The 17165-nt window shown below is 42.9% G+C and overlaps 2 protein-coding genes across 3 annotated transcripts in view; one reads left to right on the forward strand and one right to left on the reverse strand.

Moving 5' to 3' along the window:
• Nucleotides 1–1777: 1777 nt before the first annotated feature.
• odf3b (outer dense fiber of sperm tails 3B) lies at nucleotides 1778–16759 on the reverse strand. Its single transcript, XM_052034067.1, has 7 exons — nucleotides 16022–16759; nucleotides 14963–15094; nucleotides 12791–12991; nucleotides 9567–9668; nucleotides 6129–6250; nucleotides 4278–4418; nucleotides 1778–3091 (listed from the first exon to the last, which is right to left on the reverse strand). Exons 2-7 carry the CDS (start codon nucleotides 15069–15071, stop codon nucleotides 3002–3004), a joined length of 765 nt encoding a protein of 254 aa, XP_051890027.1. The 5' UTR covers nucleotides 15072–15094; nucleotides 16022–16759; the 3' UTR covers nucleotides 1778–3001.
• Nucleotides 16760–16938: 179 nt separating this feature from the next.
• tymp (thymidine phosphorylase) overlaps nucleotides 16939–17165 on the forward strand; it is a 56608-nt gene continuing 56381 nt past the window's right edge. The window contains exon 1 of one of the 2 annotated variants that reach the window (XM_052034062.1): nucleotides 16939–17077. The gene's annotated coding sequence lies outside the window, so the exon portion shown is untranslated. The remainder of the gene's footprint in view (nucleotides 17078–17165) is intronic. The other variant, XM_052034066.1, reaches the window with a different exon arrangement.

Genomic DNA, 17165 nt, shown 5'->3' on the forward strand with positions numbered 1-17165 from the left:
ATTTTTGTGAGATATAAGGACAATAAACTAAATGGGTAGATAGCAAAGGGAAGACAAATAAATCTCTAAAAGAGAAAATGAGTACATATGAGGAAAAAAATATCATGGTTTATTTCTAAAGGAAAGAAGTTAAGGAATAGAAAAGTTACGGAGACCATAAGAAACCTTGGTTAAACCATATAGAATACTTAGCGCAACCCACAATCCTCATTATGAAGAGGATATAAGGACATTAACGAAAAGAAAAATCTGCAAGCATGACGCGTACCTATGAGGTTATATTAACCAGGTTGATGGCGATTAAGCTGTGCTTCTTTGTTAAGGGAAAAGCTGAAGTCATTAAAATTGTGTACATTTTTGAGTGGACATGGAAAGAGCCTTTCCACATATATGGAAGATTTCTTGGTAACAACCTACCATCAATGGTAGGTTGTTACCAAGAAATCAAATAGGGAAGTTAGAAGAAACATTTATGCCGTAGAGTGGTGAGACAGTGGAACCTGCCATCACATAGAATAGTTGAGGTGAATTTCAGAGATGAATTTGAGAGGAAGCTAGATAAGCATAAGACAAAGAGAGATGGTTAAGCTGTTAGATGAGGTAGAATTGGAGGAGCTTCAAGGGGAGCATGAATACAGCAGTGATTGGTGTGTGTGTTTTGTCCAGTGTAACTCTATGTAATAAGTTTAGGTGTACTCATGCACTGATTATTTTTTTAATCAAGTGAGAGGATATGCCTATGTCAAATATGAAATATTTAAAGAAAGTGTAAGTGGAGCCAAGAGGGTATTTGGAAGCAGTGCCAAGGATAAAAGGGATGGGGATGAGGGAAGATAATGCAAAGATAGATAGATGGTATTGCGAAATATGTTGTGAAGGTTGGTAGAGTTGGCTCGAGGACAAGGTGGCTCAAAAGGATAAAACAATGGGTCCCTTGGGTCTAATGATACCATCCTGTTAGACTGTCTCAATTTACAAAGCGTACTTTTTATATTTTTATTTCATTTAACACATCCATACTGAGTTTAATACATTGTTGTGACTGTGATCTTAGTCACTGGAGAGACACTGAAGCTGGTGATAGAAAAGTCTTTATTCATCATGACAAGCAGGCATTCACCTGGAGATCCTCTCAGTAGAGTCTCCCAAACTCAAAGTACATCACATTTTTATACCCTTAAGATCAAAGGTAACAGCAGGTGATTCAATACAATTTCAATAGCTACAAAACAGTACTGTCTACAGAGCACAGGCTGCTGACCCACAGCAGGGGGCTGGCTGCTCAAGAGAGTGGTTTGCCAAGTGAAGTGACCATGAGACGTTCAAATTGTTTGAAACAGTGACATTGTTTACTTCAGTATTTTGAGTCTGACAATGCTGACTTCGAGTTTCAAATATCTATAATGGGGGACACCTCCGAATGTTCAAACACCTCTGCTGGAACAAATTCACAAGGATGATCTAAAAGCTTCTGAGGACAGAGAACCCAGACACCCAAAATCAATGCCATGAGGACTGACTCAATGAGTACACAAATATTCCAACTATTGAGGTGACAATATCAGTCTGGTCTGCAAGCTTCCTTGAGCTTGGTCACAGTAGCGCAAGGTAACTTAGCCACAGTTGTGTGGTTTGATGTAGGCCAATTAACATAACCCCATTGTCTTAGGTTTGGCTGATGCAGACTAGAACGTCTCATGGTCACTTCACTTTCCAAACCACTCTCTTGAGCAGCCAACCCCCTGCTGTGGGTCAGCAGCCTGCATTCTGTCCACAGTACTGTTTGTTTACAAAACTGTCTTTTTAACTTCAAACTGATTGCACCTTGCAATTTACAACCAAGAACTGAAGACTGTTTCTTGTTTGAATTAATATCTGCTATATTCATATAACTCCATAAGTCCTGAATCTGTTAACATACATATTGCTATTTTATTAGTTTCTTGTATACAAAAGTAAAATGTAATTATTTCCTACTGTAACTTTATCCCACTTCTCTTCCACATTTTGTGAAAAAGTTGCCCCACCCCCACTGTGTCTATTTTAGATTTTCTTAATCACAAATTACTCGATCTCAGCACAATACATCCCAGATCATTATACTCATAATACACACGCCTAGTGAGGGGTATCTCAATACATTTTCAGTGACTAATATTGTAAACTCCTATCAGCTTTAGCATTTCACCTTCCCACCACTTAAGTGGTCCCACCCCCTATAGACTGAGACAATTTTGTTGACCCTCCACCAGGGCAAACCCATCTGTCTTCTGTCTCAAATACTGAAGCAATGCTTTCTGACCTCCACCAGTTTTAAGTCCCCTTTGACTCCCAAACACAACCATGAAAATTTTCTTTTGCGTGGTGTTTTGGTTTGGCTCAGCTAATCAAACCAAATACTCCCCTGTCTTCTTTAGTGCCAGCAGCTGGGGAGAAGCAGAGGCAATCAGCTACACCTACTGAGACTACCTTCACTACTGAATCAGCAAGACTAAATAAATATAATTAAAACACCATACCACAAAACTGCTGCAGCCTGTACTGCATCCTCCAAAGGTGTTTTTTATTATAATCCCCAACACAAGTCCCCAATGGCTAAAGCAAAATAACAAATCATTGCAGAGGATCCACTTGTCTGTTCCCTCCCAACAGTGAAAACATACTGCCTGCTGGTTATGCAGCCTCAGTTGCCATGTTTGAAGGATGTAAGGTAGTAGTTACAGCTGCACTTCTGCTTGGGTTGCTAAAGGGTAAATAAGTTTGGAATCTAACTCTCTCCAACCTTTGGGCATAGACAACTGCATGGCATTTGTGAGGGGTGCAGGGTGGGGTTAAGTTTCTCCACCAACCTCATAATAAAAAAAACTTCCAGGTTTTACATCACACACACAGGATGAAAAAGAATCAAATATTTAAATGAAAGTTTTTTTTAAAAAAAGTACAATTGAAATTTCAGCAATACAGGGTGGTAGGATTGTGCCAGGAATTGTGTGGTTGGCTCTCAATCCGTGGGTGTCACAATAAGAGGTGCGAGGTAATCGGAATGATGGATTCCAAAAGTGTATTTGGGATAGTTTTTATGCACATTCACCTGGAAAAGAAAACAGAGTTAAACTGAGTTTCTCCCTGTGACACAAATAATCTCATGCATTTCTCTTAAATTGAACCACTAATTAAAAAGCTTCCTCCTCCTAAACGTTGTGGAACTGAGAGCAGGGAGCCCTCATGTTCAGTCAAATGATGAACAGCTGCTCACTACAATGGGATGTGGGCAAGTCTTCAGCTAAAGAGGAGCCAAATCTGCCAGAATTACCACATTCCTGATGTGAGCTGCTTACCTATTCATGTGGGATAGCACAGGCAAGTGATGATGATTCAGAACTTAAGAAATAGGAGCAGCACAGGTCACTAAGCCTTTTAAACTCCCTTATTTTTAACATCATAGCTGACCTCTTACCCAAACTCCACTTTCCTGCCTTTCCCACATCCTTTGATTTCTTCAGTTCCCAACAATCTATTGATTTTTGAAGTTGGCACAAAATTCTAGTGGAGAATTCCAAGGAATCACAGCCTCTGAATGCTGATTCTTCTCGTCAGTCCAGTGGTCAGTTGCTGACTCCTTATTGCAAGAATTTTGCCCTCCCCAGTCCCAGCCAGAAGAAACAACCTCCAGGCATCTACCTTGTCAAAGCCTCAACTAATTTTATGTTTCAATAAGATCAACTCTCATTCTTCTAAAATCTTAGGAATATTGACCTACTCAAACAATTATCCAGTAAGTCCAGAAATTTAATCTACAGAGTCAAAAACAAATACTATACAATTCTGTAGATTATGCCCTTCATTTGGTGGGAAACCAACACTGTGGACTGTATAAAACTGCTGTTAACTTCTGCAGTTATAGACTCATAGAGTCATAATGTAATACAGCACAGAAACAGGCCCTTCGGCCCAACTTGTCCATGCTGACTAAGGTGCCCACCCAGGCTAGTCCCATTTGCCTGCCTTTCGCCTTTAACCCTCTAAACCTTTCCTATCCATTGACTTATCCAAATGTCTTTTATGAGAAAGAAAATGAGATCATGAGAAAGGGCATGCAAGTCCTTCACTAGCAATATATCTTAAAAAAATTTTGTCTTTCTACTTTTCCACATAACCCATGGAGCAAAGGTCAGACAAGCACATTTCTCAATAGAGCCTTGAGAAAAACTCAGCCCTTCACAATAGGGAGTGGCTAGGACTAAAATGATAAATTTCTATTTAGCATCCCCACTTACATCTTCTGTCCTGTAACGATTAGGTCCTGGTTTCAATGTCATGTCTCCTGGAATCGTATTGCGTTCCACAATGGTGTATTTGGGTGCTCTGTTTTTGAATACATCAGTTTCCACATGTTTATATGCACATGGCCCTGGGGTCTGTAATTAAAGGTAAAGTAAGCTTTAGAGGCAATCAGACAGATCCCACATCTGGCTCAGGCCTTAAATGTTGATTTGAAATCTGAGACAGTCCTGATCTTGATGCCCTTTAACTTTAGCAGTAGTGGAGAGGGGTGGCCTACAGATAGGAAGGTGACCAGGTGACAAAGTGATTGCTGTATTAGTGGACTCAGATACAATGCAGAGAATTTAAAAATTTTGATAGACTGTAAATTTCAAATATCCCAAAGGAGAATTTGTGTCTGTCTGGTATTCGGATATATTATTTTGGATATAATGTTTTTGGAGTGGTGGAATATAATTCAGGTACATAAGCCTGAATGGGAGAACTGACTTATGTAACTGTAGACATTTTTTTGGTTCATGGACCTGAGCTTACTCAGACCAGTAGATTATTTAGCAATTCAAAGGACAGTAGAGAAAAAGTATATATTTATAATGTTAATATTATTCATTATTAAGATTAGGGATTTCTCAAGTTGCTCTTAAACTACGACTATGTTTCTGTAGTGCTATTACGGAGGGAGTTTCAAGATTTTGTCCTTGTGATACTGAAGAAACAACTGCTTGTGTTCAAGTCAGGAAATTGTTTGACGCGGGAGAAAACGTGTGGATGGTAGTTTTCCTTGCACCTGCTGCCCTTGTCCCTCCAGATAATGGAAGTCATGGGTTTGATACCTTATCTCATAAATATTCTCAAAGTGCTTTGCAAGAAACGAGTTACAAATACCAACCATCCCCAGCTCACCAATGTCAGACTTACAGGACACCTGTACATATGAATGAGCTCCCGTACTATTATTATTTTCAAAAGTCCAACAAAAGTAAGTACATTAATTCCTACAAACGGTTACCTCTCTCTCTACCTTTAGTAATTGTTCTTTCTTATCAGTCTTACGTGCTTTTGATGTAATTCATTACAATACAATACTGTGGAGGGGTGGTTACCATATCGAGTGATTTTTGTGTATTTTCCTATTTATGGACAAAATCGACTCAAGGACATCTGTAAGAATGGAACCCGTTTGTTACCAAGAGACAGCCTGTTCAGTGAATTTTATAAAGCCAATGTGACAGCCATTTTAGCTGCAATGGGACTGTACAAGCAGCAATGTGCAGCTAATCTACACATTGCAGCAATGTGCAGAAATCAGACGAGGCTGGAAAGCTCCCTGGTCTTCAAATGATTCCATGGCATCTTTAATATTCACCAGTACAGATGGTGCCTTGGCTGACCACTTCAGTGGGAGCACAGCACCTCTGACGCAATCCTTCAGCTCCTGTTGGGTGGTCAGTTAGAAGACAAGAAATGGAGAGGGAGGAAGGCAGGCAAGTGATCAGAGCAGAGGGCACCTAAGGCCCAAGCTTGTTTCTCCTGGTCCAAAAGGAAGCGTATAAAAACTGAGCTTACCGAGCCTCTTCTGGCTGTGACTCCCTCTCCCAGCACTGGCTAAGTTAAATCAAAAATCAGTTAGGCCTGCACATTTAAGGAGGGCTTTGCTTGCTTAGGAGCATTAAACACAGGGGCCAGCCAGACATTGGTAAAGGGAAAGAAGTGAGCAAGTTCCCCATCCCAAATTCAACCACATCACCTGCCCTTGACCAGTTTCTGCCAGATGGAGGATGCTAAAAATCAATGCACGTGCCCCAAAAATGAAACAGTCTATGCCTAAGGATGGATTCACTTACTTTTACGACGTTACTCAGCATGCTTCCAAATGCTGTTTTCTGTGACATGGAGTAGGCAGGTGCTGCTTTCAAATGTGGGATTTTAGGCCCAAATACTTGCACGTCATTGTATCGTGCGGGTCCTAGTACAAAGAGGAGACAGAGATAAAGTGACCTGAGCTATTCACCTAGTTACTAGGGGCTACCTTGACACAACTCAAGTTGCCTGTATATGTGCCAGTGTCCAGCAACTACAAACTGATGTCTAATTAGAGGACAGAACCTTCAGAAGCATCAACACATGCAGCTTAGGGGGCATTTGACTCTCTTGTCTGTGCTAGCTGTCTGAATAAGTAATCCAGTTATTGCCACTTTTCCGATTCTTCTTCCATAAACCTTTTAGTTTCGTTTATTTTTGAATGCCACTTCATATGTTTTTGTCATTTTTCATTCAACTAACAGTTAATTAAATCAACATTAAAGAACTTGAAATAATGGACTTTTGTTTGATTTATTCATTTTTCAGGTGAACGTTCTCCACAGCGCTGCTAGGTAGAACTTCCAGGATTTAGAACCAGTGATAATAGAGGAATATGGATATGCTTTCAAGTTGGGATGAAGTGTGACTTGGAGGTAAATATTCAGGTGAAAGTGTCCCTATGTACTTGTGGCTCTTGTTCTTCTTGGTAGTAGAGGTCAAATCTTGAGAGGTGATGTTGGAACAAACAGGGTGACTTACTACAGTGCATTTTATAGATGGCACTCACACTTCAACCAAGGTATGTGGTGGTGGAGGGAAGGAATTTTAAGGTGGTAGATAGGGTACAAATCAAGTGAGCTGATCTGTTGTGGAATGTGTTGAGTTTCTTGAGAGTCGATGGAGGTGCACTGATTCAGGTGAGGAGTAGTCCATCACATATCTTTCTGCCCGTTGCATCAGGCAGAGGATACAGGAGCCTGAGGGCACATTCCAGCAGGCTCAAGGACAGCTTCTATCCCATTCTGATAAGACTATTGAAAGGTTATACGATGAGATGGACTCTTGACCTCACAATCTACCTTGTTGTGACTTTGCACCTTATTGTCTACCTGCAATGCACTTCCCTGTAGCTGTGACACTTTACTCTGTATTCTGTTATTGTTTTTATCTGTACTACCTCAATGCACTCTGTACTAATTCAATGTATCTGCACTGTGTAATGAATTGATCTGTACAAACGGTATGCAAGACAGGTTTTTCACTGTACCTCGGTACAAGTGACAATAATAAACCAATACCAATACCAATTTTACCAGGTCCCCTTGATTCCAGACTCAGTCAAAGCCTTGGTGTCAAGGGCAGTTACTTTCACCTCACTTCTGGAATTCAGATTTTTGGTCCATGTTTGAACCTAAGCTGTGATGAGGTCTGGAGCCAAGTGGTCCTGGCAAAACCCAAATGGGACATCTATGAGCAGGTGTTAGGCGTGACTGACAGGGAGTCTTCAGACTTAAATAGTGAATCTGACTGAAACGAGTGAGTTTGAATGATAGGAGACTATGGGATTGAGGGAGTGATTCTGAGTGACTGAGGGGCCTGGAGCTGGCACCCAGGGAGTGAGGGACTGAGTCTGCATTACAGGCTGCCTGGAAATGAGGGACTGCGTCAGAGGCACAGGATGCCTCAGGACTGGGGAAATGGGTCTGAATGACAGGGGGTCCCAACACTGGGTGAGGGAGTCTGAATGAAAAGCTGTCCTGGAACCAGGGAAGTGATGATGAGTATGAAGGGACTTAGGGATGAAGGAATGTCTGAGCCATGGGGATCCCCAGAAATGAAGGATGGATTCAGAATTAGAGGAACCCCAGGAATGAATCTGAATTACATGGGCCCGAGCAATGAATCTCAGTAACAGAGAAAGCTGGGGCTGATGGAAGGAGTTTGACAGACAGAGGGTCCTGAGCCTAAGATAAGTCAATTTGATTGACTGGTGCCTGGGTCTGAGGGAGGAAATTAGAGTGACATGGAGACTGAAGAAAGGGATCTGTAATGGTAGGAGATCATGGGACTGACAGAGTGATCCTAAAATAGGTGGTATTGTATACAGTGAAGAAGATTATCAAGAATAATAGTGGGATCTTGAACAGCTGTGTAAGTGGGCTAAAGAATGGCAAATGGAGTTTAATTCAGATAATTGTGACGTGTTGCGCATTGGGAAATCAAATTGTGGTAGGATTTTCACAGTGAATGGTCGGGTCCTGGAGAATGTTGTGGAACAGAAGGACCAAGGAGTATAAGTACATAGTTCCCTGAAAGAGGCCTCATAGGTAGACAGAGTGGTAAAGAAGACTTTTGGCACGCTGGCCTTCAGCAGTCAAGGCATTGAGTATAGTAGTTGGGATATAGTAGTATAGGGTTGCAGTTGGAGTAACCCTATACTCCAACTTGGCCACACTTGGAGTATTCTGTTCAATGTTGGTCACCCTGCTACAGGAAAGATGCCATTAAGCTGAAACGAGTGCAGAAAAGACTTACGAGGATGTTGCCAGGACTCGAGGGACTGCATTATTAGGGAAAGGTTGGGCAGGTTAGGACTTCATTCATTGGAGTGTAGCAAACTGAAGAGATGATCTCATCGAGGTGTATAAAACCTCCATGCATAGAGGTGCATAGGTAGGGTGAATACACACAGTCTTTTTCTCAGGGTTGGGGAATCAATAACCAGAAGGCATAGGTTTAAGGTGAGATGGGAACCTGAACTTTTTCACACAGAGGGTGACATGTATATGGAATGAGCTGCCAGAGGAAGTGGTTGAGGCATGCACAATACAACATTTAAAAGACATTTGGGCAGTTACATAGTTAGGAAAGGTTTGGAGGGATATGGGTCAAATGCAGGCAAATGGGACTAGCTTGGATGGGCATCTTGGTCATCATGGACTAGATGGGCCGAAGGGCCTGTTTCCATCCTGTATGATGACTCTATGAGTGAGAGGGAGCCAGGGACTGAGGGAGTGATCCTGAGTGACAGGCAGCCCTGGAATTGAGGGAATGATCCTGAGTGGGAGGGAGTCCCAGGATTGAGGCAGTAATTCTTATTGGCAGGCAGCCATAGAACTGAGGGAGTGGTCCTAAGTGAGAGGCAGCCCCAGGACTGAGGGACTGCATCTTAGTCATTAGTAGCCATAGAGCAAAAACTAAGAGCTGCAAAATTTGAAGAAGATGAGTATTATAATGGATTTCTTCATGGTATCTTGTTCACAGATTGTCCATCAATAGTTTTTTAAATTCTCTACCTTTTACCTCCATTAAGCTCATCTTTGGCCCCATCCCTCAGGTGTTAGAAACAATTTCTTTAGTTATGTATTCATCACAGGACCAATCAAATTGAAGTAAATGGGCTTCATTGTTGGCATCAACCAGCCACACATGTGAAATACAACAGACTGAGAGATGGTACTGAGTGCCGATTACTGTACCTGGGCCGTCACTTCCCTTGAACCCGACTGTCCGCAAAGCCATGGAGTAGGCTGGAACAGAGCGGTGAACTAATCTACTTGCCTGTTCTATCTTGTAATTCGCTGCTCAGAGAAGCAGAAAAGGCAAGGTCAGTCATTGTAAATACCCATTTATCAGATATAACTTAGAGACTACCAATAACTTGCAACTATATAGCATCCTTAACACAGCAGAACACCCCAAACTGCTTCACACAGTATTTTCATGCAAATTTAGGCACCAGTGCATAAAAAGACATTGGGGTTAATACCCAAAGACTAGGTTATAGATGTAAAGACTGAAGAAATACTTTAAAAAGAGGAAGGTAAAGGAGGGAAATTCAGAAATTTAACACTAGGCAGAAGAACCATGGCTGGCAACAGTGGAACAATTAAAGTAGTGACTAAATTAAAGCAAATTAATTGAAGCGATTAATTGAAGCAATTAATGTCCAGGGGCATTTTATCTAAATGCAATCTAAACAAGTTACATGGCAAAGGCAAAGTACATCAATTAACAAAGTCATAAATTACATATAGAGACTGTAATCCTTTTTAGGCATTCCAGGAAACAATTCTTGTCTATCCAGATCAACATTATTAAACAAACATGGCACACCTTGTTTCAACAGGTCTTTGACATTGAATTGCAGCAGGATAGTTTTGAGTGCAGTCACCAAGTTTGACTGCCGTGATCAAGCTCTGAGACCTGACCTGGCCTGTCTTTTTAAATTTCAATTATCTGCCTTGAGATTATAATCTAAAGATGCAGATTCAAGAAATTGTGGCTTTTTGTACAGAGCTGAACTCCTTATGAGATATTGTTGTAATTCATTCTCAAAGTATGGGTAGCATTGCACAGACTATTAATTATTATGTAATTGAGAATCTTCAGGCATTTAAAAATCAAGTACTTTGTGGCTATTGTGTGTACAGACCTCTTTGGGTAAGGATGACAGGCTTCCTTGCCTAAAATATCACAAAAGTTGTCAAACGTGTTTCTCTGCACAAACTTTTTTACGAGGTACAAGTGGTAGACCATGGCCCAAATGAATGGCAACTTGGCCAAACCCGTCCTTCACAATGCCAGGGAAAGTTAGACCTCAGTACATGGTGACACTTGGCATTTGTGTACCCAGGCTCTACACACAGCTTGTTACACACAAAAGTGCCACAGAGCTAGGATCGTATTGGGTACAACCCCACTCCCCAATAACTTCAGCTGATGACTGGGTTCTTTATGCATTAGAGAGGAAGTGCTACTCCTACATTCCTGATTATTGTTTCACTTTAACAGTGGGCTCCACCCAGTTTTTGGCACATGCTCTGGCTCCTCTGAAGCACATTTCCATCTGGTAATCAGAGCTGACAGTGAAGGGAACAAAGGATCAGTTGCACCAGTTTCCAAAGAACATGGCCTCACATTTGCTGTGATTAACTCTGGTCGCTGAGGCTAGTTCAAACTAATCACAGATGTTCATCAATCTGTGGACCAACAGTGAATTTCACACAAAAGTCAGTGAAGTCATACATGTACAGGAAGGATTTTACCTCAGTGCCTCTGCTGCCTGGAATCATCATTCCTCTTCTGCCTGCATCTGTCCTGATGGATTCAGGAAAAGGCTTGATACAAACACAAGCAACACAGAAGTGAGCGGACAGCCTTGTCTGACTCCAGATCTGATCAGGAAGCTTTCCATTCCCATACTGTTTATTGAAGCATATGTAGAGCAGTCAGATCCAATTATGGATCCCTTCCCTAATCCCCATTTTTGAGAGCATATCCATCACGTGATATTCTGTCAAAGCCCTTCTCCTGGTCCCAGCTGACTAAGCAAGTGTGTACATTTCTTGGATCAGTTGCATACACTTCGGATTAGTGATCTAGTAACACAACCATCACGTACTACTGAAACCCATCCTGGAATGGGAAAACACCATTATGGGAAACTTGCCTTTGATCAGTGGCGCTAAATGCATGGTGAGCCATCATTTACACACATTTTGTTCCACTGCCTTCAATGGAACAGCTGGTGTCTGATATCCTCAATCACTTGTGGACAAGATAAATCTCTACCATTATGAAGTGTTCACCTAGGTATTTCTTAAATGTTGCAAGAGTACCTGCCTCCACCACCCACTCAGGCAATGTATATAATGTATAGCGGTTAGCGCGACGCTATTACAGCACCAGTGATCAGGGTTCGATTCCCGTCGCTGTCTGTAAGGAGTTTGTACGTTCTCCCGAGTCTGTGTGGGTTTCCTCCGTGAGCTCTGGTTTCCTCCCACATTCCAAAGACGTATGGGTAGGTTAATTTGGGTTTAAAAAATGGGCGGCGCGGACTCGTTGGGCTGGAAGGGCCTGTTACCACGCTGTAAATAAAACTAAAAAATTAAGAAACAGTAAGGGTCCCAGCATTGATCCCTGTGGTCACAGGTTTCCAATCACAAAATCAGCACTCTACTATCATCTTCTCACTCCTGTTACCAAGACAACATTGGATCAAATTTGCCAACATGCTTCGAATGCCATGGGTTCTAATCTTTTAGACTAGTTTTCCAATGGCCTTACTGAAGCCCAAGTAGACTACATCCAATACCCTCATCAATATATTTTTACATCTCAGAATCTCCCACCAACAAAGCCACACTGATTATTCCTGATTCGGTCCTTCTTTCCAGGTGTGTTAATCCTGTTCCTCAGAACTTTTTCCAGTAACTTCACTGCACTGGCCTGTAATTACCTGGATTTTCTCTTCAAAGGAGTGTTTCAAATCAAATTAGACACCAAGAAACTGAAAGAGATACCAGAAAGGTGGCCAGAAGCTTGGTTAAAATGGTAGGTTTTAAGGACTGTCAATAAGGAGCAAGGATAGGTACAGGGACAATATGTTTAGATAGGTACTTGCGGTGCTTAGAGTCTAGGCAAAGGCAGTCAGAATGTAGATACCAGAACTGAACTAATTATAGAGCAATTGATTTTTTAATCATGATCTTTCTCCCATTTATTGTTTTCACCTGTACTACCTCAATGCACTCTGTACTAACTCAATGTAACTGCACTGTGTAATGAATTGAACTGTACGATCGGTTTGCAAGACAAGTTTTTCACTGTACCTCGGCACAAGTGACAATTATAAACCAATACCAGTACCATTAACATTCGTCGCCCTGACCTTGCACTGTAAGGAGCATTCAGCACTGACCTGGTCCTGGTGTTTTACTCGGATCAATGTCTCTCGGTCGGTGACCCATTGTCCATGCAGGGACAGTCTCCTTCCCATGATGAGTCATCTTTTCTGGGATCATTTTTGGTGCAGGTGTGCCACTGTCCTTTGAACCTGAAAGACGCTGGGCCAAGGAATAAGCAGGAGCCCTGTATGTTGTTGTATCGTGGCCAATATAACCTGGAAGTTCAAGAGACTGGAACCGTCAGGAGCTTTCAACCTTCTCTGTGCGATTGGAACTCAACTTTCAGTTTCATCAGGCTTTCCACAGCACCCACCCCGCAGCCCGAATATAGTAAGTGGAGTGGCCAACAAGAACATGAGCACTGCCAGAGGAACACAGAAACAGGAGGAGGGCAGTTAGCTGCTCAGCCTAGTCCATGATTCATGGTGAATTTCCATGGTTACGTGTCAGTTCAGAACTGTTCTGCAAATGCATGGGAGAATTTGTGCAGAAGTACAGCGGCAACTCTCTGACTGTGAAAAGAAGTAAACATAATTCGTGGTCTGTAGCCAGAAAGAGAATGTATTTCCCTTGTCTGCCACATCTAAAAATTACAGGACATCTGCCACGCAACACCCAGAATAGCAGAAGCCCCTGGCCATTGCTGAGTGAGCAGATTCTGACCTATAGGTCGTCTTTTTAAACAATCCCTCGCGGTCAAGCTTAATTTGCTTCTAATCTAGTTCTGATAGACAGTAGTCTATCCCCTCCTTGGACTCTGTCTTTACCTCTCGTTGTCTTGGTGAAGCAACCAGCATAATCAAAGACCCCACCCACCCGGGACATCCTCTCTTCTCTCCTCTTCTATCGGGTAGAAGATACAGGAGCCTGAGGGCACGTACCACCAGACTTAAGGACAGCTTCTACCCCACTGTGATTAGACTATTGAATGGTTCCCTTATACAATGAGATGGACTATGACCTCACGGTCTACCTTGTTGTGGCCTTGCACCTTATTGCACTGCACTTTCTCTGTAGCTGTGACACTTTACTCTGTACTGTTATTGTTTTTATCTGTACTACATCAATGCACTCTGTACTAACTCAATGTAACTGCACTGTGTAATGAATTGACCTGTACGATCGGTTTGTAAGACAAGCTTTTCACTGTACCTTGGTACAAGTGACAATAATAAACCAATACCAATACCAGTAGTAGATTCCTGCGTGTGAATTATTTCAAAATGCTGTGGCTGTCACACACCAGCTATGATGCAGACGAGAGAGCGAGGGCTTGTGCACACAGGTGTGTGGATACACGCGCACACGCACACACTGAATTCAAGCACACACATGGACACAAGCACGTATTGTCCACATTATATTTCTCACCATTCTACGATGATCCCGCCTAAGCTTCAGTACCCTTCCTAGTTGTGCCTTCATCATCTAACTGTACCCTCAGTCCCCCCCACTTCAGTGCTCCTCCACTTCAGCTCCATACCCCTTCATTCACCCTCTTATCTTTCAGTCCCTTTCCCCTTTCTTCCCCTCTTGATTCCCCTGCCCCCACCCTGGGGTCTCCCTACTCTCCATCTGTCACCCACTCATTGTCACCCAGAAGCAGACCACCGCCAGTCACCCTCTTCTGGGCCTCCCCCAACTGGTCATTACCCTTATCCCTGGTTGTAGCAGCCTCAAGCTTGCAGCCTGCTCCAGACCATCTCATCTCACCCTGAAACCCTGGGGAAAATCTTCAGCCACCTACCCCATGTTAGCAAACTGCAGGTTATGCAACGTGATTTCCTGGCCAGTTGGCGTGGATCCTTGCCTGAGCGGGATCATCTCACTTGGGTGTCACTGGGCTCCTGTCTCCACCATTGCTCCTAAACTCGCGGGCTCCCGTCTACTGTACGGTCCTAAAGTCACGATCTCCCATCTACATCATGGTCCCTGAACTCATGGGACCTGTGCTTAAATCTGTTTCAGAAGCAGGTTGCAATTATCATCACAATGTGGAGTTTCGTCTGCACTACTCTGCAGATGGAGTCCTTGTTATACGAACTGGTGATATCCCAGTTCTTTACTTATTTATTTGCCCTCTCAACAGGAGAATTTGCTCTTTAACGTAGGTTGTGAGCGCTCGCGCAAGACTCCCGACCTTGGTGTCGCATTCAGAGGAGACTGATTGAAAGTAACGCACAAACCTGTGTGTCCAGGCAGGAGGTACTTGGGACCTGGGCCGCTGTACATAGCTGCAATCGCCATTCTCGGGCGGTGAGGTCTCCATGTTCCAACCCAAGGATCAGTGGGCATTGTAGGTGGGTAGATTTATCTGACTGTGTGAATGTAAAAACAAAACAGAATAACTGGACAGCTTGGCATCATCATTGAATGATCAGCAGTTTATAGTCATGGAGACGGATGTACTAGACTGTATTGTTTCTCTTACTAATATGGAAAGAGGGAAGTTGAGATACTGTAACCCATCACTTAGGAATTTGGGGAGAGAGGTGGAAACGACTTGGAGTGCTTTCAGAATTTCAGCAAAATGCAAAATAACAAAAATGGTGGAAATACTCAGTGTGTACTGAAATACACAGCATCTGTGGAGGAACAGAGATCTTTCATTGGCGATAAGAGAGTTAGAAATCAAACATTTTTAATTGGACAGAAGTCGGGAGGGGGGTGAGGTTGAAGGGAATGTAGTGTGGTGGGGTGGAGACCAGGAGGTTCCAGCATTTTCTACTTTTTATTTCCAATTTTCTGCATTGTTTTACTTTTCAGCAGAAAGTCTCATCCTAACCACACACTGTCTGATAACAATTGAGGTGCATTCGCTCTGCCTGAGGCAGAGTGCAGAAGTTAGGTCCACCGAGTCGGAGAGGATTGGGTTCTCAATGTGTGTTGTGGCCTTTGACAGGAAATGTGTTTTGTGGGTGGTAAAACAGCCAAACGCGACACTGCCCTCATTGCATCTCGACAGACAGGGCAGTGGGTGGGGGCGTGGATCCGCTGCCCTAAACACCTCTCACCGCGAATCACTCTCTCACTTTTGCATTTGGGGTTAGATCCTCCAACAGCTGAGACTGGGGTCTTTGTAAGGGCGTTTCGTTTTTCTTTAAAAGAGCTAATTATTCAAAGATATTTCACTGATATTTGAAGGTGTCCGTGTGAAAGCGGCGGGCATTGAACTATTTTCAGTTGAACCGAGCTATTTTTACAACTCACATGCTCCCATCCCAGATCTTTAAACGGCCACTCACACTCTTTTGTTTGGATCCAGGATTTAAGTACGGAGCAGAAGTTGGCCACGGTGCTGCCAAGGATTGCAGCAACTGTCGGATGAAGCGCGTCCCCTTTCTCCGACTCCCAGGAGGATCACTGATCTTCGCCCCGCTCAGCTGCCATTGTCACTGCCGTGTCCCAGCAACAGACATTTCAGGATTGATGACGCGTCTGAACCTGATGAATTTCTGAGCTAACAATGCGATGCAAGGGCAGTGGGCAAGGCTTTGGTCCAGTGGGGAACGGTAAAGGTTGCAAAGGTTCCCAACTTTCTTCCATGATTTGCCCTTCTTCGAGTCCTGGGATTTCCTCGTTACAGGGAGTCTGATGCCACCTGAGGAGGAGTACTGGGGCGGACCTTTTTACGCCATTAGCCCCATCAAATTCCAACAGGAGACTGGAACGGAGAAGTAAAATATGGAATGGAATGGACGCAGGTCCCAGATCAGTGAGCTCCACCTTTGGGATGTGATGGGGATGGGAATCATTCTGAAAGAGGAAGCCAATTAGGATTTATAAATGTTAATGGATTTTATTGCACCTATACAGAGGAACGTATTTGGCTTCCGATGAATCAAGGGGCAGAATATTTGGGAATGAAATTTGGAGGCACCTTTTCACCCAAGCAATAATTGAAATCTAGAATTTTATCCCACAGGAGACGAGGATAATTTTCCAGTCCGAGATAAAGGAAACGTTGGCTAAGAGAATCAGAAGATCTGAGGCAAAGGGTCAGGCAAAAGGAATAAATTACATGTGAGCTGTGATATCATGCATGATAGGACATGCTTGATAAACAGATTGGCCAACTCTTATGGAGAATCAGGGGGTGAAAAAGTTCAGAGCAGAGTCAGCTACAGTTGACAGAACCAGTACAAACATTAATACAATACCAAGAGGTTGTGCAACCTACATGCTCAGTAGATGCAATGCAGAGCAAAACAGACTGAGGAGCAGGGAAGGGAAATTACCTGCAGTAATAGTGACGGTGAAGTATCCTTCAACAGCAATCAAGTGATCCTGCAGTTTATCCGGTGAGTACACAGTACTGAAAGACGTCATCATGTATTTTAAAATATTAACTGTCTTGTTTATAATCAAGGTCCTTGTTAGTGTTTCTAG

The sequence above is a fragment of the Pristis pectinata genome, chromosome 19 (assembly GCF_009764475.1).
Source record: "Pristis pectinata isolate sPriPec2 chromosome 19, sPriPec2.1.pri, whole genome shotgun sequence".
NCBI lineage: Eukaryota > Metazoa > Chordata > Chondrichthyes > Rhinopristiformes > Pristidae > Pristis > Pristis pectinata.

Bases quoted from the DNA above. Each gene is read 5' to 3' on its own strand.
- odf3b (XM_052034067.1), bottom strand. From the start codon at position 15,071: ATGCCCACTGATCCTTGGGTTGGAACATGGAGACCTCACCGCCCGAGA. The intron at 9,669-12,790 runs GTCAGTGCTGAA...TTCTCTGAGCAG, and splicing joins GAGTAAAACACCAGGACCAG to CGAATTACAAGATAGAACAG. The intron at 3,092-4,277 runs GTAAGTGGGGAT...TTTCTTTTCCAG, and splicing joins ATCGTTACAGGACAGAAGAT to GTGAATGTGCATAAAAACTA.